The sequence below is a fragment of the Bombus pascuorum genome, chromosome 1, assembly GCF_905332965.1.
Source record: "Bombus pascuorum chromosome 1, iyBomPasc1.1, whole genome shotgun sequence".
Lineage (NCBI taxonomy): Eukaryota > Metazoa > Arthropoda > Insecta > Hymenoptera > Apidae > Bombus > Bombus pascuorum.
Window position 1 is genome coordinate 33,871,969 of NC_083488.1, and position 22,181 is coordinate 33,894,149.

The 22,181-nt window shown below is 53.4% G+C and overlaps 1 protein-coding gene across 2 annotated transcripts in view; it reads left to right on the plus strand.

Annotated features, from left to right (window-relative positions):
* The first annotated feature begins 548 nt into the window (after window positions 1-548).
* The window catches only part of LOC132911923 (nuclear receptor subfamily 2 group F member 1-A), a 50,766-nt gene continuing 29,133 nt past the window's right edge, over window positions 549-22,181 (plus strand). Inside the window, exons 1-2 of one of the 2 annotated variants that reach the window (XM_060968968.1) lie at window positions 553-1,188; window positions 10,835-10,984. In XM_060968968.1, the coding sequence (XP_060824951.1) occupies window positions 792-1,188; window positions 10,835-10,984 (547 nt within the window). In that variant the 5' untranslated portion in view covers window positions 553-791. Of the gene's footprint in view, window positions 1,189-10,834; window positions 10,985-22,181 lie in introns of both variants that reach the window. The other variant, XM_060968978.1, reaches the window with a different exon arrangement.

Below are 22,181 nucleotides of genomic sequence, written 5' to 3' on the forward strand. Positions count from 1 at the left end.
CCGTTGCTGCCGCGAGAACATCGCCAGAAACAGTGACAAGTGCGAGCAGTCCGCAGGATCGCCACGAGATTTCGTCGATCGCCGGGCAGTGATCGCGACCTGGTGACGCGAGATCCTGCGAAATCGAATCGCGGTCGATCGGAACCAGCGCGACGGTAGTGATCGTTCGTCGCCGTGCCGTTCCGTCGTCGCGTCGGAACCAACGACGATCGCGCCGCAGTCGCGACGGTGAACCAGCGAGGATGTCACGCTCGGGATTCACAGTCCCGATCTTCTCGAGCAAACTCTGACCAGTGCGCGTGTGTGAGTGAGCAAAAGTGCGTTGTCGTGTATTGTTTGTTGGACCGTGATACGTGGTCGAGGTGGTGCCCGCGCATTCTTCAAACTCTCGTTCGAGGAAAATCGGCGGAGCAAAGCGGAGCGGAAAAAGGGACGTAACGAGAAGGGATCGAAGGCGAATAATAAGAAGAAGCGGAGAAAGAAGAAGAAGAGGAAGAAACAGCAGCAGCAGCAACAGCAGCAAACAGCATCGGTAGCAGCAGTAGAGAAGGAGAGCGAGTAGGAAACGGCGGCGACGAGGGGTGGTCGGCGGTGGTCGCGGCCAAGAAGAGGAAACCGGCAGGGTGGTTCGAGGCGGGACAGGAGGCGCTGACGCCCTGGCGACTGCCGGGGTGGTTTACCCGGCCGCGACAGCGACGTTGTTCCCTGGCCGGGTGTCAGCTGGACACCACCACCCCGAGTTCACCACCACGTTGGAGGTGGGGTTCCCGGCGCGCGGCACCACCGCCTCTATGGCGTTGGTAGCCGCGCCGCCCTCGTGGCCCTCGCGGGACCCCGGGGCCAGCTTGGCCGCGACCGGTGCAGCCGCCGCCGCTGCTGCCGCCGCGGCCGGTGCCGCAGCCGCGGCCGCGTCCGCCGCGGGCCCAGGTCCCATACAAATCGCTCCACCGCCCCCGATGCCCCCGACTCACCTGACGCCATCCGCCACGCCGGAGGACATTACCTGTCTCGTGCCCGCCGGAGCGGTTCTCACGCCCAGGGACCCCCTGCCGCCCAGCACCACCCCCGGAAGCCAAGCCAACAGCTCGCAATCCGGCAGCTCGCAAACCGACAAATCGCCCAACATCGAGTGCGTCGTCTGCGGGGACAAGAGCAGCGGCAAACACTACGGCCAGTTCACCTGCGAAGGTAAGTCGTCGCGCGCCACGCCCGCCACCCTCTTTCGTTCTTTGCCTTTCCTTCCGCTTTTTCCATCGCGTCCGTGCGGGTGGTTGGTTCGCGTCGTGGAGCGCGGCCCGCTGCCCGTTTCGTGTCCCGAGCCACCGACTACGAAAAAACAAAGACTCGCCATTAATAACTCGGTAGGGTGTTCCCTGGACACTGGACACGCTTACGCGCATGTTACGAGCCTAATAACGATGTAATAGGGCTGAGGAAACGCGGCAGGAGGAACCGACCTCGACTCGCAAGGCAGTACGAGAAGGAGACGGAGAGGGGAGGGGGGGAGAAAGAGAAGAACGTACGAGAGTTTGCGACGGGAGAGAAGAAGCAGAGGCATAGACGGAAGATTCGTTTCGTTCTTTCTCGGTATTTCGACGATTCGTCGCGCGATCCGTTTGTTCGTCGACGACCGTCGGATTTCGACCGCGTTGATGTCGTTCGCTTGTAAAAAAGGTCCGCCGAAGAGAAATATCGCGATCGATTCGACCGAACGGATGGACGAGGGTTAATCGAAATATATGGCACTGTCTGGGAAATCAGAAGTTACGCTTCCTCCCCACGGGCTTAGCTCCTACCGACCATCTCGTCTCGTCTCGTCGGATCGCGTCGCATTTCCCTCGTTCGCCCCTATTTCTGCCTATTATCCATCGGGGTAATTTCCTACGAGTCGAAAATTCCCGAAGATGGACGTCTCTCTTTCCCGAACGCACTCGAGGAACAAGTGCGTTGCACCTGGTTGCGAGATACGAGGGCCGAGGACTAGGTACCCCTTTTACCAGTTACCGAAACTATCACGCCTCGTTGGGTTTTAGGATCGACGGGTCGCGCCAAAGTTCACAGAGCCTGAGAAAGGCGTACGTGTAAATAGGTGTAAACGTGGACGCGGAAACGAACGAACCCGAGGATAAATTTACGAGATCGCGTCGATGCGACTACCAAACTCTCGTTAAAATTCGCGTCCCTCGATTCGTTTGTCTCTCTCTCTCTCGCTCCTACCGATAGAAGTTTGCGCTTTCGTATTCTAGGAACGCGAGCACCGCCGCATCTCGTCCGTTCGCCGCCAACGCAACATCGTAGCTGTTCCAGTCTAACGTATTTACATCGTAAACCGAGGAAAAAATTGGTCACGATGACGCGTTTACGAGTCTCTTTACGGTGACGCGATGCCTGTCTCTCGGAAAATATCGTTCCGAGAATGACCGAGAACCAGTTTGGAAATAATCTTCCACGAGATCGTTTGCTCGTATCGAAACAGCCCCGTCGACGTCGATCGTCCAACGATCGATACGACGGATCGACGCAAAGAGACAACGACCGAAGCCGATCGCTGGCAACGCCGAAGGTCGCGTGTTTCGCGTGCGACGAGTACGAAAAGCGCAGTCACGCGACGTCGCTCCACCGCCGGTGGCACGGCGGCTTCTTGCCTTCTTCGTCGACGTCGAGCCTTCGCGAACGATCGGATCGTTGGAAAATTATCGGCGACAGGTGTAAAGCGTCTCAACGTTTGTCCGATTTTCGGCACGAATATCGAATATCGTATTGGCTACCGATCGCGAGGTCAAAGAGTCGAACGAGCTCTCGCCTTCCGGGATATCGTAATGCTGTGCACGTTGACGTTAACAAGAATGACGACAATCCGTCGGCGATCGCGCCGAGACGAGATGGAACGAGATGGAGACGCAGGGCGCGCACACGTCGACGGTGGAATCGGACTCGGAGACTGGTTCGTTAATTGGCTCGGCATGCGCGATCGGTGTTGGTCGCTCGGTCGCCGCGAAAGGAGGGCCCGATGACGCGTTTAGCGTTTAAAACGCTACTAAAAATAATGCTCGGGGGATTAGCTGTCGCGCATCTGGTAGCTATCCCCTTTCTCCTGCCCTTTGGCTGTTGGCGCTCGTTAATTTCCAACAATTTGTGCCGGCTCGAGCTGCGCGAAGATTCGACGCGTGGAAACGTAGGATTCGAGCGGGTTAAGAGTCCGTCTGTTAATTGAACGGTCGAGTTACAGCGGCCAGTCCTCTCCCTGCCCTGGTGTTCCAATTACAGTCGCGCTAACGATATTTACCATTGTTAGGCCGAGGCACTCGGTCGGTGCCGGCCGCTGTTAGCGGGGGCGCGATAACGCGCTTAATCCGGCGATAATTTCTATTCGCGGTAATCTTAATTACCCACTACCACCCTCTGATTTTCCCCGTGGCGTCGATTTCGCGGCCAACCTTTCGCGATTTCCTTGCCGTTTCGCCATGCTCCTTTCTTCCCATTGTTGGCCGAACCAACTGTTACAAAAAGTCGATCGGACCGAACGGCGCAAGCTAAATCGCGATCGTCGACAACCGCGGCCTTGCCGTGGGCCTCTCAAACTCGTAACTCGCATCCGGTAAGATCGGTAACGAGCCAACCGCACGCTGTTTAATTACAGTGTCCGGCGATCGTTTCGCTCGATCGCAACTCGCACGGAACGATCCTGCCCGGGACTTGGATGGTCGCAAGGTCGCGCTCGATTCGCGTTTGATTCGCGCGAACGCTGTCGAGTGTACCTGCACCGTTACCAGCGGCAATCGTAAATCGCGCAGCAATCGTAATATCAACGAGCACCGTTAGCGATCCGCCGCTGCTTTCACTTTACATGCTTCTAGCTTTCGTAAATCTTTGGTAGAACGGGATCGCCTTCTCGAACCTTACGCAGCGTAGCGCGACGTGTTTCGACGTTTAATTGCGAGTTCCGTTAGCGCGACGAACGTTCGAGCTCGTTTTTCTCAAGTTTTCGTCGATCGTTCGTCTCCTCTCGATTCCATTCCGCCGATTAACCAGATATCGACTCATCGAGGGACGATCGCGCGACCATTTAACGGCCACGCGATTGGCCCCGACCATCGACTGCCGCGCTGTTTATTGAGATTCATAGAAACATCGATGGACCGAGATACGCCACGACGCAATGCCTTCCGCATTAGACGTTCATTGGCGTAATCGCGGTGATTGTCGGCGATCGCTTTATTACGACGAATTGATTTTGATGTCAACCGATGTCAAACGGTCGCGAATTATCGTCAATTTGTCGCGTCTGTCTCTGAACGCGATCGATCGAAACGATCGAAAGATCGACGACGAATCGTCGTCTCTCCTCCGTTATTCGCCGCTCCTACGGTTTCCAAAACGATCGTCGTGCTGCACTGACACTCGCCCAACTCTGCCGGAACGTTTCCTCCTTTGTTCGGATACGCGTAAATCGATCGACCGTGGTGTTCCGTGGCGATTTCGACAACGGACAATGTTCGAACGGTTCGCACGATTCGCTGCCTCGGACGAATCCGTCCTCTGGATTTCCCGAGATTAAGTTGGAGGAACGGACATTAATCTGCCGATTACAGCGGCTCGGGAACCTCCCATTCGCGGTACCGCGTCTCGAACAAGGTTCTTCGTCTTTGGTTATTGCGCAATAGTCGTTCGCGGTTCGACCTCTAAGGCTACCTCTGCGCTCTTTCTTCCGCGATCGCACCATCTACGACACTCGCGTTCCACCCTTGTCCGTCGCGTCCGTTACATCTCGGATTTCGCTAACCGGCCAACGCCCGTTAAACTTGCCTATATATCAGTGCTCCGCTAGAGATCAAGAATCCGATATACCCGGGTTAAAAACCTAAAATCGACCACGATCGATGGACGTTCGAGTTTGTTCGACTCGACGAATCGCGAACTGTCGTCGACCGAGGACTCGAGACGGTGCGATCGGTCGCGCGACGACACGAGGGAAGCACGTGATATCGGACAAAGTTGGATCGGTCGGTCGGGGAAAAGATGACGAACGATTCTCGTCGAGCGATGGAGAACGACGCGACGCGATCGCGCCGATTCGAAACGCATCGGGAAGGCGCGTTTCCATCTGTAACGAACGACAATTACGATACCGTCTAACGTCCTCTACCCTAGAAACGCCACTTTCATCCCGGTCAACCTCGATATTATCGCGTTACGTTAGCTGGAACAAAAATCGCAGGAAATGGACAACGACGCGAAATTTGCCATATAGAGATACACCGGTTAAGCAATGGGTAATGCTAGATGTCTAACGGTAATGACAATAGCGATCCACAAAAACCGACGAATCGGACGAGTCCGGCGAAAGAGGCAGGGAAACGTGGTCGAAAACAGGTAAATCAATTCGTCAGTGTCGTGATAATCGCAGAGATAATGAGAAGCGAACGACTCGAACGCGGACCAATCTTTATTCCCGCGATATAAATTTCGCAGCGCACGCTCAACAACGTTCTAAACGTCCTTGGTTTTTTGACTTGCCGTCGATGACGGCGCTAATCGCCGCGTCACTCCAGACCGTGAAACACAAACGCCGGAATATAACGCATGCTTTTCACGCGTCACGATGATAACGTCGATTTTTGTTGGCCGGAGTTCGAGCTCGTTTCGATCGAGTCATTTCCTTTACGTAACCGACAGATTCTAGCGAATCGTTTCGCTTTTGAATCATTCGAGATCGTAAAAAGAACGTAAACGCGTCGCCTGTTTCACGCCACCGAGCTTCGCCAGAGCCCGTTCATTTCCCGATCGACGTCGTAATTTCGAGCCAACAAAGTCGCGATTCCTCGAACCCAGCGTTTCCCGAAAGACGCTTCTTATCTGGATCGTAGTAATTGCTCGCCACATGCGAGTTTGTCGCGAATTGGACGGATCGTTGAAACGGGTCGACGAGAGGAGCGACAAGTTAGGTTTAGAAAAAATCGGATCGCGCATCGTTGGGTCGGTGCTCGGTTCTAGCGAGTCCGCTTCGACTCGAGTGAAAACTTCGAGTCGAATCTATCGTAGGAACGTGCCGCGTTCCCGTTGTTGCGGTAGGAGCAGTGCGGCAACTAGCGACAGATTTCATTGACTCGTTTCATTAACTTGGTAAAGCGGTGTTTTGTAAAATATATGCAATTAGCAAACGATGAGATTAAAATTATTAATGTTGAAATTTTCTTAATGAATTATGGATGTCGCGGGATGAAAATGCGTCTTCCAGTCGAACAAACACGCGAAAAAAGTCAAGTAGTTTGTCTGAAATCGTTAACGTTGAAGCTTCTTATATTAATCGATCGTAGAACAGGACGCGAGAAAAACATAGTCTTTTTGTGGTTTTGCAGCGGGACAAATGCGATCTGCCGGCCACCCGAAGCAGCGAACGTCGTCGCGTCACGAGCCACTGGGAAGCGCGCGGTGATCTCTTTCCCTTTCCAAACGATCCAACTGTTTCTAGCTCGTATACGAACTTTGCTTCGTGGAATGTTAACAAATTTTTGTTTAGATATCTTTCGAGTTTTTTAACGATGCCGATGTCCCGTGTCAGCCGTACGGGATTAACGCCTTGCACTTGGATTCGTTTAACTTATTCCTACGTCACGGTAACCAAGTACAACTTGTTGCGGGCGTGTACAGTTTCAGCCGATTAATATTCGCGAAATGCCGTTCGTTTGCACGCTACGCGAGTTAAAGAAATTGTAACAAATAACGGTGAAATAGGATACTATATGGAGGGAAAAGTTGAACAATTTGTAATTGCTGGGAAATACAGAGTAGTAGAGGCGTACACGTAATTCCGATTGTTCTGTAACGTTACAGCGATCGTGACAGAAACGGAGCTTGGGCATTCGAATTGTTTCGAATACAGGCGAAACGAGAATGAACAACAGGAACGCGATTTTCACGAACGTGATCGTATCTCTGATAACGATGAAAGTTCCAAATGACGATGTCGATAACGACGAGGATGACCGGTATAAGGTCGAGAATGATCAAGCTGAGGAAACCCGTCCGATAATCGCTCTGAAGGGAAATAAGATCGTCGCTCGTTGTAACTTACGCGTAAATGTTTCATTACTGTGATATAAGAATAAGTTAAATGAATGTAAAACCGGCTGACACGGGACATTAGCGTCGTTAAGGAAACTTGAAAAGTACCCGAATAATATTCTCTTCAACGTTTCACGAAGTAAACTTCGTATACAAAAAGTTATTAGATTGATTGATCGGGAAAAGGAAGGGGATCGTCGCGCTTTTCGGGTCGTGATTTTCTCGGATGGCCGCGTTTGTCCCGCTGGAAGACCGAAAGGTTACATTTTTTTTTTTTTTACATTCTTCGCTACAAACGATTAATGCGAAAAGTTGCAACGTCGAGGAACAACTTGGATCTTTCTACGCGTTTGTTCGAACGACACGCCCGTTTCCTCAAGCGTTTCGTGATATTCACGATTCGTTAAAAAATCCGGTATTAACGATTTTAGTCCAGAAACGAACCAGCGAAGCATTTCCATCGCTGGTTTCCGGATTAAGAAGCGATCGGTTGGCAAACGATCGTCTCGTTTTTCGCGGTTCGCGGAGAGGTGGAACGATGGGAAGAGGAGGGGGAGGGAATTTCGGAGGGAAAGCCCGCTGCACAGCGCGGATGAAAGACGAAAAGGAAATTTAATTCCGGTTTCGCGGTCTGAGGTGTACACCCGCAAGGGGCTTCGTGTTGGGGGTCTCTGGTTCTCCCTTCGAGTCTTACGGTTACTTACAGACTTACGGTCTTATGCTTGGCATAACCCACCGCGTGCAGGAAGAAGCCAGACATTCTGCAGCCCGTTCCGCGGGCTAATCGCTCTAACGAGATCATATTATATTATTCCGACTTTGCTAATCTTTATTAATCTCATTTCCCTGCAAGTCGCGTTTACTTCTCGACCGTATTGTTTCCCGAAACAACGACGACGAACGCGAGTGCGATCTCGTTCCACCTGGCAGACGATGGCCGCCACCGATCGAGGAAACGCTTTTCGTTTTCTTTCGCTGGTGCGGAGCGGTCGACGACGCACTACGACGATCATCGAAAGTTGGAATTTGGCGTAACGCGAGTGCACGGCGCTGGAATGCGCGTGTACGCGCGTAGCGCGGACCGAAGCGGAGCAGAGCAGAGCGCATGCATCGAGCGTAGAATTACGAACCGCGACGCATCCCGAACGCATCCTCTGTGACCAATTATCTCGCTAACGAAGCTCGCGCTATCTACGCACCACTCTGCTCGCCGAACAACGCTCCGTCCGACGACTAATTAATTATAACAATGTCGTTAATTTTACGCGGCCGACTCGAAACGTTACTGACCGAATCGTCCGGCCACGCCGCGCCGCTTGCCGTCACTCTCTTCGTTCTATCCACTATCCACTTCCTTTGCTTTAATACCGCCTTTATGCGTCTTCCACGTCCTTCTCTCCTCTCCTCTCCTCTTCTTTGGTTTTCTTCCTGTTTCTATCTAATCTCGATTCGTTTCGAACAGCCGTCAGCGAGGCTCTCGCTTTCCGGACGTAGGTATACGCCATTTTTGCGCGATTCGAATCGAGCGGTTAGTCGCGCGAACGATCGATGATAGACCGGCGATCTTAAAGAGCGTTCGCGAGGATACTTTCTACCAGGCATCGTACGAAGGAACGTCGTCCGAAGCCGGTACACGGAATGAAATGGCAGCAAACGAGTCGGAGCAATGAAAATTCAATGACGCGAGCAATTTGAGCTCTCAAGGGCCGCGGCGAGCTACAATCTGAAAGTATAAACAGTGGTTGTTTCATCCTCTGTCATCCTCTTTTTCTTCCTCCGCGTCTCTATCTCCTCCCCTGCCCTCTTTGTTGGCCTCCCTTTCCGAGAGCTGCTCAGTTTCACCCTTTCGTCGAACCCGTTTCTCTCACACGCGCTACCACGCTGCGCATGTGCAATGTCTCTCAGTGGTTGACTCGCGTACCGTAATCGCGTAATTTGCGTGTAACGATGCAATTTGTAGTTACGGCGACCCCACAGTCTCTTTCGCAACGTCGTCGACGACAACGATTACGGCTACGACAAAGATGAGAGTAGCAGCCGCGACAGCGGTATCCACATCGGCGATTCGCACGATCGCGATCGCCTCCTAACGTCGAAAACCACGTTCTTTCCTTCGACTCGTGCGAAATCCCCACGTTCCGTGAAACGCTACGGCAAATCGTCGTTGTTGTCGTTCTCCTCCTCCATCAGCGTATGGAAAATCCTGTTTCTCGATAAAGCTGTAACAAACACGTCCAACGTTTATCCACGAAACGAATAATCTAATCGTTGTTTTTTTCCTAGCAGCCGTTGTTTTTTCTTTTCTTTTTTCGGTAGGCATCTCCTTCCGATAAGAACGTGGCGACGCGTCCGTCGAAATACCGCGCTTGTTACGTTTAAACGAAGAACAGAGGAACAGAGGCTGATCGATTCGATCGCTCGATAAATCGACAAATTTTGAAACATAGCCGAGGGCTGTCGTTCCCGTGTATCGTTAACGAACGAAACAATCTTTTTTCTTTCTTTCTTTCTGTTCGCTCTTCAAAGGGAAATCGGCGGGATCGAGCCGTAGAAAGAATTTTACCGGATCGGTCGAGCAAAACGCCTTGACCCAGTGACACGAGAGCGTTAACCGCGATCTTGCCCCTTAAAGTATCGCAGCGTCTCGTCGTCGAGCGACAAACTTTTTAAAGCTAGGCGAAATTGCGGAACCGGTTCTACGAGTAGGCGCGAATACCTCGCTAATTAATTTCCTCGTTAATACGCGTTGCCTCGATCGCAGCAACCTGCTTTTCACCGGCGAAGAAAAATTTAAGTAGCTGCTATCGCGCGACGTGCATTTTCCTTGCTTTTCGTTGGCTGTAACGAGCAGCGTCTCGGAAAAATCGCTGCCGAAGAAGACGTCGATCCCGAAGAATCGTTTCGAGCAGTGCGCGTAACGGATCACGGTGAAAGTCGATTTACCTCGGGGCAAAGGAAGAACGTTCGTCTTCTTCCGATAGTCGCGAAACAGATTCGATGGCGGGAGTAAATCGAAGATTCAAGGTAGATAAGCGATTAAGCGCGAGGTCGCGATCGCCGATGAGAATCCTGCGGAACGGCAAGGGTAGCCTCTTTATCGCGCGGTCGGCCGTTTTCACACAGAGAACGCTTTGTTGTCACGATATGAATTGCCTCTTGATTGCTTCCAAGTACTGGCGGTGCGTCTATCCGCTCGTTGGTTCGGCCGACTGGCCGTTTCGTCGAGTCGCGTCGATTTCCTCTGTTCGCGGTATTCGCTCAAATTCTCCGATTCCTATGGCACGCGTGTATCGAGGATCGAAAGCTACGCTTCGATAGCTCGATACGCGATAGAAAGCGCGAAAGAGGAAGGAAATTCGATGGAAAGGTAAAAGACGATTTGCCGAGAAATTGCGATGACTTTGCGCGGAAGGGCCGATGACACGGGCAAACGCGTTTCGATTTAACGAGCAGCAGCGGGCAGAGGTGCCGCCGCGTGACAGATGGACAGGGCCGTAGTCGCGCGTACGCTAAACAGGTTAAAAGGGTGATTCGATGAACGTTGCTTCGACGTTGCTTCTCCGACAGAGATCGGCCGATATCGCGTAATTTTCGGTGTCCCTGTCGGTGTTACCGTCGTCGGCGTTGTCTCGCTTTCTCGTTGCGCGGTTGCGCGTCATCGGCCGCGTAGATGGAACGCGAGCGCATTCCAGTCGCGAGTACAACGAGAGGAAACGAACGAAGGAAAAAGAAAAGAGAGATTTTAATTTGTAACTTTGCCTCTTTTTAGGATGCAAAAGCTTCTTCAAGAGAAGCGTCAGGAGAAACCTAACTTACTCGTGTCGAGGAAATAGGAACTGTCCCATCGACCAACACCATAGGAATCAGTGCCAGTTTTGTCGATTGAAAAAGTGCCTGAAGATGGGCATGCGCCGGGAAGGTACGTACCGAATGATTTCGATCGCATCTCGGTCCGATCGAGTCGCTCGCTCCCTTTGGAACCGATCGAGGGAATTCCGTCGAAGCGAAGCGACGCGCGCGTTAAAATAGAGCAACGGCTGCGAATCGCGCGCACCGCTGCGCATCACCGTCCGTCCGTAAGATCAAAGTTCAACGAGGCGGAAACGTTTCTATTTATTTGCTAGGGATTCTCGAGGCATCGAACGAGCGGCAGCGGGTGCGAGCGCTCGAGCATCCTTGGAACTCTCGTCGTTTTAACGCGGGACAAGTGCGCGTATTTATATCCGGACGCGTTCTCGATTCGGTCGCGCTCGAGTTCCTCACCTTCTGCTTTCGGCCAGCGCGTCGATACCGATCTCTTCGTCCTCCCCTCTCTTTCTCTCGAATGCACGCCGGTACCGGACGGTTTCGTCGACGCGACTCCACGTTTTCCACCTCTTCTCTCGTTTCTTTTCTCTCTCGCTCTTCCGCACCTTCCGTCCGATCCAGCGAATTAAAGAGAAACGCGTAGATCGGGATCGCACGATTCGCCCGATCGCAGCCGCGATCACGAAAACCCCGGAAAGATTCCCACGCCTTTCCCTTTCCGAGATTCTTCTTTTTTTCTTCTCTCCAACTTGTTCGTTTACGTGGCGATAACATCTGACCTTGCTGGAGCACGCACGAGCTGGTCACCGACGCAGACGGACGGACGGACGGACGGACGGACGGACGGACGGACGGACGAACGGACGGACCAGGTGTACTTATTTCCGTCTCAAGTTTTGCCGTCTTCCTCTTTCTCCCCCCGGCAATTCCATCGTCCCTCGCGACCCCAACGGCATCGCGTTCCGGCGCATCGAGTCGTCGCGTCTCAGGCCATCGAATCTATCGCCGAATAATTCGGACAAACGATTATCCCACGTTTCCTACGTTCCTCGCGGTACTCTTGCGTTCGCGCGATCCCGGCTCCTCTAGCCGGTGGTAGATACCATCTGACCTTGTTCGAGACGTACGTGAGCGAAACGGTCGTCGACACGAACGGAGTCAGGCAGCACGGTCCGAAGAAGCATGCCGATCCTAGGACACGTATATGTAGCTGTATATCGCGCCCTGAAGCGGCCCGCGACTACACCGAATACGCCTGTCAAACGAATCCGCGGTGCAAGACCTAGCTGCGTTCCGACGTTCGATCACGAATCGATCGCAGTTTTATAGCCATCGGACCCGTTCGTTGAAAGCCTGGAAGCCAGGATCGCGGTAACGTCGCCAGTAAGTGGCCGAGAGTGTTGGTCGCGTTTTTCCCACGAGACGGCGACCCGAGTTTTCTGCCCTGTCGCGGTAACGTCCGCTCATTATCCAGGATGATGCCTCGGCTTTTGATAATAATTCGAGACGACGTTCGCTAGTTCGCTCGCAAAGCACGCAACCGTCTACATCTACCCACTCCACCGACGTTTCTTTTACCTCGTGATTCCTCGCGAGCAAAGGGAAAAAACTACGCGAGGGAGAACGCAGAGGTTAAACGAGCGTGGAGGAGCGGTGGCCGAGAGGAAACGGGGCAATCGTGGCGAACGGTATGGGACGGGGGAACGGAGTAGAACGGCTAAGGCGAGTATCCAAAGGATAAAAACGAACGAAAGCGTCGTCGTCGTCGTCGTCACCGTGATGCGATCGTCGTGGTCATGACGCGAAAAAGGAACCTCGTCCGAATGTTGACGATAGATCGGTTAAATATCAACGACGTCAGCAACGACGATGCAGCGACGTCGAATCGAAAATCGAAGAACATCGTCGGCGAGAGAGACGTGGACGAAGACCAGGGCGAGAAGAAAACGCAACAGAAGAAAGAACCGAAAGACGAAAGGAAGAAGAAGAAGAAGAAGAAGGATAGGAGGAAGAAGAAGAAGAAGAAGAAGAAGCGTCGAAGGCAAAAAGTACGCGCGCGGCAGAGGCTGTTTCGAGCAGCGAAGCGACCCAGCGAGCCTTTGGCGCGATGCGGCGAGGAGAGGCTAGGAGAGGATCGGAGAGGCTCGGAGAGGAGAGAGGAGGCGGCGCGAGGCAAGACGCGGTGAAACGGGGCAAGGTAGGGGGCTAGAAGAGGTTGCGGCCGAGGGGGCTGGCGGGCAGAAGGGGCTTCGCCGGGGCAAGAGGGGGCGAGTCGGTGGTCCGAGGTCAGCGGGGTGCATGACCTTACCTCGGGGGCCCCTTCCTTCCGTGGGGCCCCCGAGGCAGACAGGATGCGCTCAAGATTACCCCGCAGATACTGTCCGCGATGATTACAGAAATCTAGGAAGCCGCTCAATTTAATTAACCCTTAATTGCGACTGGCCGAGAAGAAGGTACGTTTAGTGGAACTGTGTCCGTCCGTTCTTTCGTCCTCGGTCTCGCGGTAGCTTGGAAAAGGGATCCTGGCCTCGCGCGCGTACTTCGCTCACTCCACATCCTCGTCCCGCTGAAAATTCTCCAACGAAATCCGAAAATCGGTAAACGTAATCGCCTCGGCTCGTTCGCGACTAGGATTAGTTCGTAAAACGCGACGACGACCCGTGGGAATACGAAACGACTGCTGTCGAGCGTTTTACGCCGTTTAAACGTACGGCAAGAGCCGCGAATCGCGAATCGCCTCTTAAGGTTGTCCTTGCCGCGCGTCTCTAAGATCCTCCGGCGGAACGATCTTTTCGCGATAATTTTCGCCAGGCAAATATTTATCCGTCGGCGAAGGGATCGCGCGAGGATTCGCGTAGAACCTGTATACAGGTAGAGTCGGGTAGAAATCTCGGTCCCGGAAACGTCCGACGCGAGAGTACAGGATCGTCGATCGAGCGATCGATTAAACGACGCGGTAATTGCGCGCAGGGATCGCGGGTGAATCGGTGTTGTTAGGAAATTCTCGATAGAGGCCGATATATCTGGTGAACGACTCGCGTCTAGCAGGAGATACGGAGTCGGGTATAGGTATAGAGACGCCGGTGTGCCAAGGTGGATTTCACTTATCTCTCAGCGTCGAAGCATGCCGCGCGCGGTATGCCGATGCAACGACGATGCCCATTATAGCCGCATTAACTGAAATTAGACATTGTTTCCCTTGCCGGGTTGGAACGATGCAACAATGGGAGGACGACGAAGGCGGATGGTCGGGCTGCTCGAACGAACGTTCGGGGCAAACCAAAATGGATGAGAAGGAGGAAAGGACGAGAATGCGAAAAGGTTGGAGAGCGAGCGAGACGGAGCGAGATGGAAAAAATTACGCGAAGCCGACATACGGGGAGGAGAGAGCGTGTGCAAAGTCTACTCTTTTATCTCGTGCCGTTTCTTTTTCGTCTTGCGCTTCGGCTCTCCTTCTCTCTCTCTCTCTCTCTCTCTCTCTGCTTTCCTCCCTGTCCCTATCCTCCATGTACACCACCTTTCTCCCCAGTGTGCGCCGAGAGGAGAGATTGCCGATATTACGGCAGGGTCAGGATCGTGACTTTAATCAATTAGCGAGGTTTCTCGGACCCGGGAAATGATTAGTAATCCGACTGACGGTCGATTCTTGATCCTTCGCACACGACGCAGAGGGAGATTCTTCTTCGACCGCCCTCCGCGCGATATCTTCGGTGCTCGAGTTCGCGTACGAACCTCGGACCGCGATAACGTCGGATATAAAGCCTCGTCCCTAGGGAGTCCGAACGAAAGATCGTCGGTTCGCCGGCCATCGGCCATCGAGCCGAGTTTGATAAATGCCAGCGTTCGCAAGATTTTTCCTCGACGAATCAACCGCGCCGATATCTCGCACGGGAATAGCGAAACGCGATAACGGACGCGAACTCGCCTATAAACTATAGCTGTATCTACGGTTAACTGCTACTCGTCGCTTACCTCGCTCGATCAGACTCTTCCCGAAACTTCCACTATACTTTGTACCTATCGCGTTCCATTTCCAAAGAACCTTTCGACGCGGCGTCAGCTCCGCCAACGGATCGATCCGCCAGATTCCGCCAAGCTACGTGATTCTGTTTGGCGCGAACGACTTTGACGGGATTCCAAACCGGTGACGGTTCCTTCGATCGACGACCATCGATTGCCTCGTTTCCCACGCGAAATTCCCTTTTTATGCCTTTCGTTTGCGCGTCGATTCGAATCGTTAGCGACGCGAGGATGGTGGGGTGCGAGGTTTGCGAACGTACGGCAGCGATGCGCGAATTACGCGATTACGCGATCCGAAACCAAGGAAAAACGTTACGAAGCCGTTATACCTAGAGACGAAGCGAACCGTTCGCCTGGTCGTATTTGCCTACCTGCATAATCTCTTTGCGAGCATTAAAATACAAAGAAGGCGCATTACCATGATAAAACTATCGTTGGGTCAAGAGTACCTGACACCATTCGTGGGGGATTGCGATCGGAACTCGAGCTCGTTATGCATATTCAGAACGGTGCAAGGTCCACACCGTTGCGCCTATTACCCTTTGTTCCTTCTGCCTGCTCTACTGTCGGGCAAATTTTCCTTTCGTCTCGCGTCTCGCGTCTCGCGCGGTTCCCCTATCTTACTTGTTGTCGCGTCACCTAACCAGTTTGCAGTGGCGTTTCGATTCCGTTCGATGAGTTTGTCAAATTTCCACGACCATCGTCTATCGTTCGTTTCGTATCGTCGAGAAAAACGCGCCCGCGATCCGCTTCGAGCGAGGAGAAACGACCTTCGAGACCGGCAGAGCTCTCGCGCGATCAGAATGTGAAAGTTCACTCGGAAAAGGCGGTCAGCGCTACGTTAGTCAGCTTCGCGCACACCCACCGACACGCTCGGCTCTCTGCTCTCTACGTTCTATCTCTTTCGCCCTGCATGTATAAGCATATACATATATTCCGTACCTTTGACAGCCAGAACGGAGACATCGACGCGTCTCTATTCGCGTTTCCTACTCCACTTTGCGCGTCTCGCTCGCTCCTTCTTCTCACCGTTTGCTACCATCTAACCAGCTCATCGTGCTGCCGCGCGATGCATTTTCGTACGCTTCCCTCGCTTTTCTTTCATAGGCGAGCGCGAAGAAACGCGTAACGTACAACGTAAAGTTAGCTCGACGAACGACGAGACCGTGGCTAAAAAAAGGAACGAGCGCACCGTCGATTACAGATTTTCGACCAACGGGGATAATTTTTTCCAACGCGTCGTTTTATTCGAACGAACGTGCGTAAGCGACGATCGATGGCGAGTCGCGAGTCGCGAGTCGCGAGTCGCTAGCAAGGGGAAAAGAAGGAGCGAGAGCGGAGCGAAACGATCGAAGAAATCTTAGGAAGGGGGATCGGTACGGTCAATTATGGCCGGAAAAAGGAGCACGATGCAAATATCAACAGCCGTTAACTCGTAAAACTCACCTGCCTTATGCCGCGAACCAGTCCTCGATAGACGCGCGCGGACACTCGCCTAGAACCAAGACGTTCGCGACGTCTACGAGGAATTTCAGTCGAATCGCGCGTTAATCGTAATGTTGCGGTTACGAAATCGTTTCTCTGCCGAAGAAGCTTGTCCGACGACGACGAGCGGACAACGAAAGGCTGCTCTTCGTTAAAAGCAACGAAGTAGCACGACGCGCGTTCGTTCCGGATAAAAGTCGCAGGTATCAAGGATTTCCGAGGGTCACGAAGGGAACGAACGAAGGAGAATCGGAGTGAATCACGTTCCGAAAGTAGTCGCCACGAGACAAGACGAGAGCCGGTCGTCCGCACGGGGAAAGGGGCCGATTTGAAAGACAGTAGGTCAAAAGAGCGTTCTGTCGGCCGCGAGCCGGAACGAAAGAAGGACATCGCTCGAAGAAATTCTTACGCTGGGAGACTCCCACGCGATCGACCGCGCGCCTCTTCCACGGGCCGATTCGAGTGCCGGTCTCGGGTCTCGAAACGTAAACAGAGCGGCACGTACCGGAACGTCGCGAGTTTCTCGCGAGGAAAACACCTTCTTCGGCCCTGATCGATCGGTATCGATTTCCTCGCGAGCGAACCGGCGAAACGGACGATCGCGCCAGAAGCACCGCGTTACGTGCTCGTTGCACGAATCGGACGAGCGAGCAAAGAGAAAAGAATATAACGAATAACGTGGCGCGTACGCGATTCTTTTTTACGCGAACGGATCCGATCTCCGGACGTTTCCCGTTTCGATCTGCTCCGCGTTCTCATCCCGTTCTCTCGTTCGCTGCCCTTCCGTTTTCTCTGCCACTCCGCTCCTTGTATGCCATCCTCGCGAACTTAACGTTGCTCGCATAACGTAAGATCGTACCGTCGAATAGCATGCAAGCGGAGGCCTCGCCGCGAGCAGGCACCGTGGGAATGTTAGGCGGGCCCACTGGCCCCGCGTGCAGCCCCCTCTCTTTCCTCTCCTCTCTTCCTTGCTTCTACCTCGACCTTTTCTCCTATCCGTTCTCCTATTTCTTTCCTTCTTTCCTCCTTCTTTCCTTTCCCCTTCTTTCGTTGTTGGATGCGTCTAACCCTTTTGTAACTTTGTTCCATCCTTTCCCTTTCGAATCGTTCGTGGCCAGAATCCGTGTCCGTGTCCGTGTCAGCGTCAGCGTCCGCGTCAGCGTCCGCGTCAGCGTCGGAATCTCGACCCTTTTATTCGTACGTTTATCCTTGCCGTTGTCGCCGAATACCTACGCTCTCCCGCAGCCACCAATTTTCTCCATTTTAGTCCATCCAGTCCTCGATCCATTTAGCGAGTTGCTCGAAACTTTGCGTTTTACGATTCGGCTTTGCCTCGACGAGGCCGCGCGAAAAGGATCGGAAATCGAGAAATGGCTACTAGATGAAAAGCGCGTTGGTCTCGCGCGGGTGGCTAACCGTCGATACGGCGCGGTGCGGCGCGACGACGGGGAAGAGAGGCGCTCGCAAGGCCTAGGGTAGTCGCCGACGGAGCAAGGCGGTAACCTTCTTTCCGGCGAAATTATCATAATGGCTCGGAACAGAAGCATGGCCCGAAGCGACCTCCGCTCGCTCGAAAACTGCTCGGACGATGCATGCTCTCTGGCCATCTTCCGCGCGCGCTCGCTCGCTCGCGCTCGCTCGCGTACACGCGAAGCGCGAAGAGAGGGAGAGAATCTAAGAGACGACTCTGGAGAGCATCGAATATAAGCGCGTGTGCTTGCTCCAACTCGAACCCACCTCGGTTAGTCGGTTGCCGTTGCCCTGCCGGGCCAACGTCGACTATACACACACTTCTATACCTCTCGCACGGTAATTACGTGACGTATTAATACCAGTTATTCCGCGTCGACTGGTTCTCTGCCCGTCTCGAACCGCAGGTGTATTTCGGATCTCTCTCTTTCCTGCCTACCTTTGCATCCTTTCTCGCTCTCTCTCTCTCTCTCTCTCTCTCTTCGCGTTCTCGTCCCTTTTCCCCTTTTTCTTTCTCTCAGGCTGGCTTCGATCCTTTTTCCCTTCCTGTAGCGGCAATTCGTCCTTCCCCGGATGCCCGGTTTGGCAACGCGTTCGAATCCTCCTACGGAGAGTACGCGGCCATCGTAGCTATTAACGGGATAGTTTGGAACGCGAAAACGTCGGTTCGCTCGGTGAAGGAAAGACGATCGCTGGAACAGAGGAATATATCGGTAGGGTTTCGAGCAAGTTGCAGATTCGAGCAGATCGGAGAACGGCGATTCGCGCGGCATCGCGTTGGAGCGAGCGAATACCGTGCAGTGCCGTGCGCGAAGAGGAAAGACAGAGGAAACGAGCACGCGGCGAACAAGCGGAGGATCGAAATTGAACGAGGCGATGCGATGGAACGTTAGGCGAGCGGTGAGCAGCAAGCAGCGAGCGTAACCTCTCCGTATGTTGGCCGGTCTCGGTAACGGGACGACGATACGGAAATCTTAATAGCATCGACTCGCGGCACTTCTCACCGGCCGCCTACTCTTTGCCTTGCCACCTTCGAGCCGGAACTGCTGCCCGCGGGGACCAGCACCCGCTTATTAACCGCGTAAAAACTGCACCGCACGGGATGTTGCACGTTTCGACCCTTCCGTTTCCTTTTTCTTCCGCCTTCCGCTTCTCGCTCGGCACGTTCCACGCGTTTCTTCGTAACCGCGTCCAGACCGTACGATCGTGCACGTTTCTTTGCGAGGAAGAAATCCGACGGTGCAACCTCGTTGCGAAAATCGCGTCATCTTCAAGAAGGGTATCGCGAGGAAACGTAAAAAAATAAGAGAAAAACGGGTGAAAGGTGGAGCGAGAGTGGGAGCGAGCGCGAGAGAAAAGAAAAGAAAGAAGTAGGCAGCGGATAGGTAGGTAAGAAGCCGAGGTAAGGAGCTCTCTTCCCATCATTAGGCCGTTTGGTTGCGGGACCGCCGCAGGCTTTTACGTAGGTGTTTATTTATCGTCGGAGGCTGCACGCGGAGAATTAGTACCGGTCCGTATAATCTCTATTTGGAGTAATTATCTTACAAACGTTAATGGATCTTCCGCTCGATCGAGTCGGAACGTAGGACGGGTCGTTTCGATTCCGTGCAAGTTTCATGCGGCCGTGTCCAAGGCGGATAAACGAGCGCACCAGAGAAATTATGCTCCGGACGAGAGCAACGTGCGCGATGAAAACGCCAGCGGAATGTTTCGAATTTTAGCGACGTATAGGCGTGTAAATATAATCGGCGACCCAATGACCTCGCGACGACGTTCATGTAGGTCGATATCCTGGCTGTCACCGCCGGCATTCCCGTCACCGCGCCAACGGCCAGCGACCGGCACGCGTTTCCTCGATTTTACCGTGATCGTGGTCGATGAATTTTGGTTCGGTTCGCGAACGAAGCAACACGCGTATGAATGGAAAGTTGGAAACGTGGCGATCCGCTCGTCCGAGTCCGCGAGCTGGTGGAGCGTGACGCGCCAAGGATAGGTCGTATCGTTGAATCGCGTGAAATTTCTAAGCCGTATGTCATAGCAGGTAATGAAATTCCTTTCTGCGCGCCGTTCCGTGCGCGCGATCGTCTTAATCAACGCGCTGTCATGTCGCTACGAACGAGAAGAATTAGCATTTTAAATCACGCGCTCCGCGGGTGCTCTTACTCTCCTTTTTCTGCGAAGCGGCCCGCTCCCCTCGCGTTCGCATCCACGTCCAGCTCCGAACCCTTACTCCTGTCATTCCATCCATTTCCTCTCGCGCGCTTTCATCCTTCCATCCCTCTCGGCCTTTCGTTTTCAACTGTACGTCGTTTTTGTAATTCGTTTATCATCGAACGCGTACGGAAGATTGATCGTCGTTTCTCGATGTTTATAATTATTTTGAACGATGCTCGGTGCTCGACGCTGGTTGCGCGTCGCAACGCAGACGGATATTCTTCTGAAATACGGACGCGCGTGCTCGTGTACGCGTTTTCAACCAGCCGGCCGATGCATCCTCCTCCTTTCCTCCTTTCCTCCTTTCCCCCTGCCCCCCCCTTCCTCTCCTTTGCCTCTTCGCTCCGTCCTCGTCTATTTCGCTTTCCTAACCTACCCCTCCCCGTTCCTCTTTCGGCCGTCACGGGCCTAAGCGCTGACCGTTCTCCGTCGAACCGCGCGCGTCAGCATCATCAATCCACGTCCGACGATTTCTCTATGGCCGCGCGGTCGTCTCCGCTTCTCGCGTTTCGTTCTCGCGCACCGTCTTCGATTTCGTGGAGATCGCCGGCTCTCGCGAGGCGAGACGCAGCGCGAGGACGCGCGACCAGCAATTTTTTCCAGCTCTCGAGCCGCGATCACGGCTTTTAAACGCGAACGCGACGTTCCTCGATCGTCCGATCGACGTGGACTTTGCTACGTGACGAGCACCGACCGTCCCGTTTACGATAACTTTATCGAATTGTTGCCGAGCCGTTTTTTTCCGTGAATTCGCGTCGATTCTTCTTTCGAACCATGGCGAAACCAGCAATTCTCAAAGACGATAACGAACGTTACATCGATATCGTTACACCGCATTCCACGTTCGATCCGACGCGTTCTCCATCGTCCGAACGCCGTGCTTTCTGCCGCTCTCCTCGATTTTCGAACAAAAAAGCCACGCTCTCGATAACGCGAACGAGCATTCGCAACTGTTCGCGGCGGTCGCTCGACCTTTGACTAGCTGCGGGAAATTACGAGCCGTTGCCACGATACGAAGAATTTTGCCATCTCGATAGACTTCGTGAACGACGTTAAGAGGAGTAATCGCGTATACGTAACTCAATGCTCGACTTGCGAGCAACGTTGAGTCATTTGACATTTGCAACACGTAGTTACGAATCTCTTGTCCTTATCCGTACAGTTTTCCAACCTTTTCGCCATACTAATTAATACTCTCGGTACTCTCGGTACCGATCGGACCAATTTTACAATACGATGGTCGTCGCCAACGGTTTTACCGTTGTCTCTCGTCTAGATTCAATTGGTCGATTTTCCTTCCGCCTGCCGCTTTCGCGAGATCGATGTACCGACGATAAACGAAAACCGGCGTGGCGTCCGGTTAACCGGCTGGACGCGCTCTGCGAATTTTCCGCGAATTCTTTTCCGCTCGAGCGAGCCACGAAACGAGTATCCGTGTTCGGGCCGGCTGGTAACGGTATCGAGACGGCGTAACATCAGCGGACTGTACGCTGAACTCGCGAGCCCTCTGTGCACTCGGCGATGGATCGGTAAACGAAATAACAGAGTCTCGCTCGTTCGAATCGCTGGAACGATTTAAGCCGGCATTTCGCTAACTGGAAGAAACCTTCGGGTGGTTTAACGATCGTAGAAATCGGTGATTCGGTACCGTACGAGTGGCAGAGCTGTTAGAACTCGTAAACGATGTCTCGAAAGGGTCGAGCCTGAGGTTTTTTTTAGTCGAAGCGGCGAAGAAGCAGGGTGGCGAGAAAAGGAAAGAAAGCGGAGAAGAGAGAAGCGGCTGAAGAGGAAAAGATAGGAGAGACGGTATTCGTTAGCCGCGGGGCGGAGGTTGGAATTCAGGCGTTGCACAGCGGGGTGTCGTTGCTCGAACAGTCCCGAAGGAAAAATAAAGACGCGGTATCCGAGAAAGGATGCAAAGGGGCAGAGAGGGAGAGAAAGAGAGGGGTTAGGAGGTGGAAAGGGGGTAGCGGGGGGAAGGGGAAGTTGTGCGAGAGCGCGATCGCGCGTACGCATTTACCAGAGGAAGAGAGAAAAGCAGAGAAAACGACAAAGAGACAGTCACGCGTACTTAGGTACGTAGCGTGCAAGACGATCTTCCCATCCGTCTGCCTTTCCTC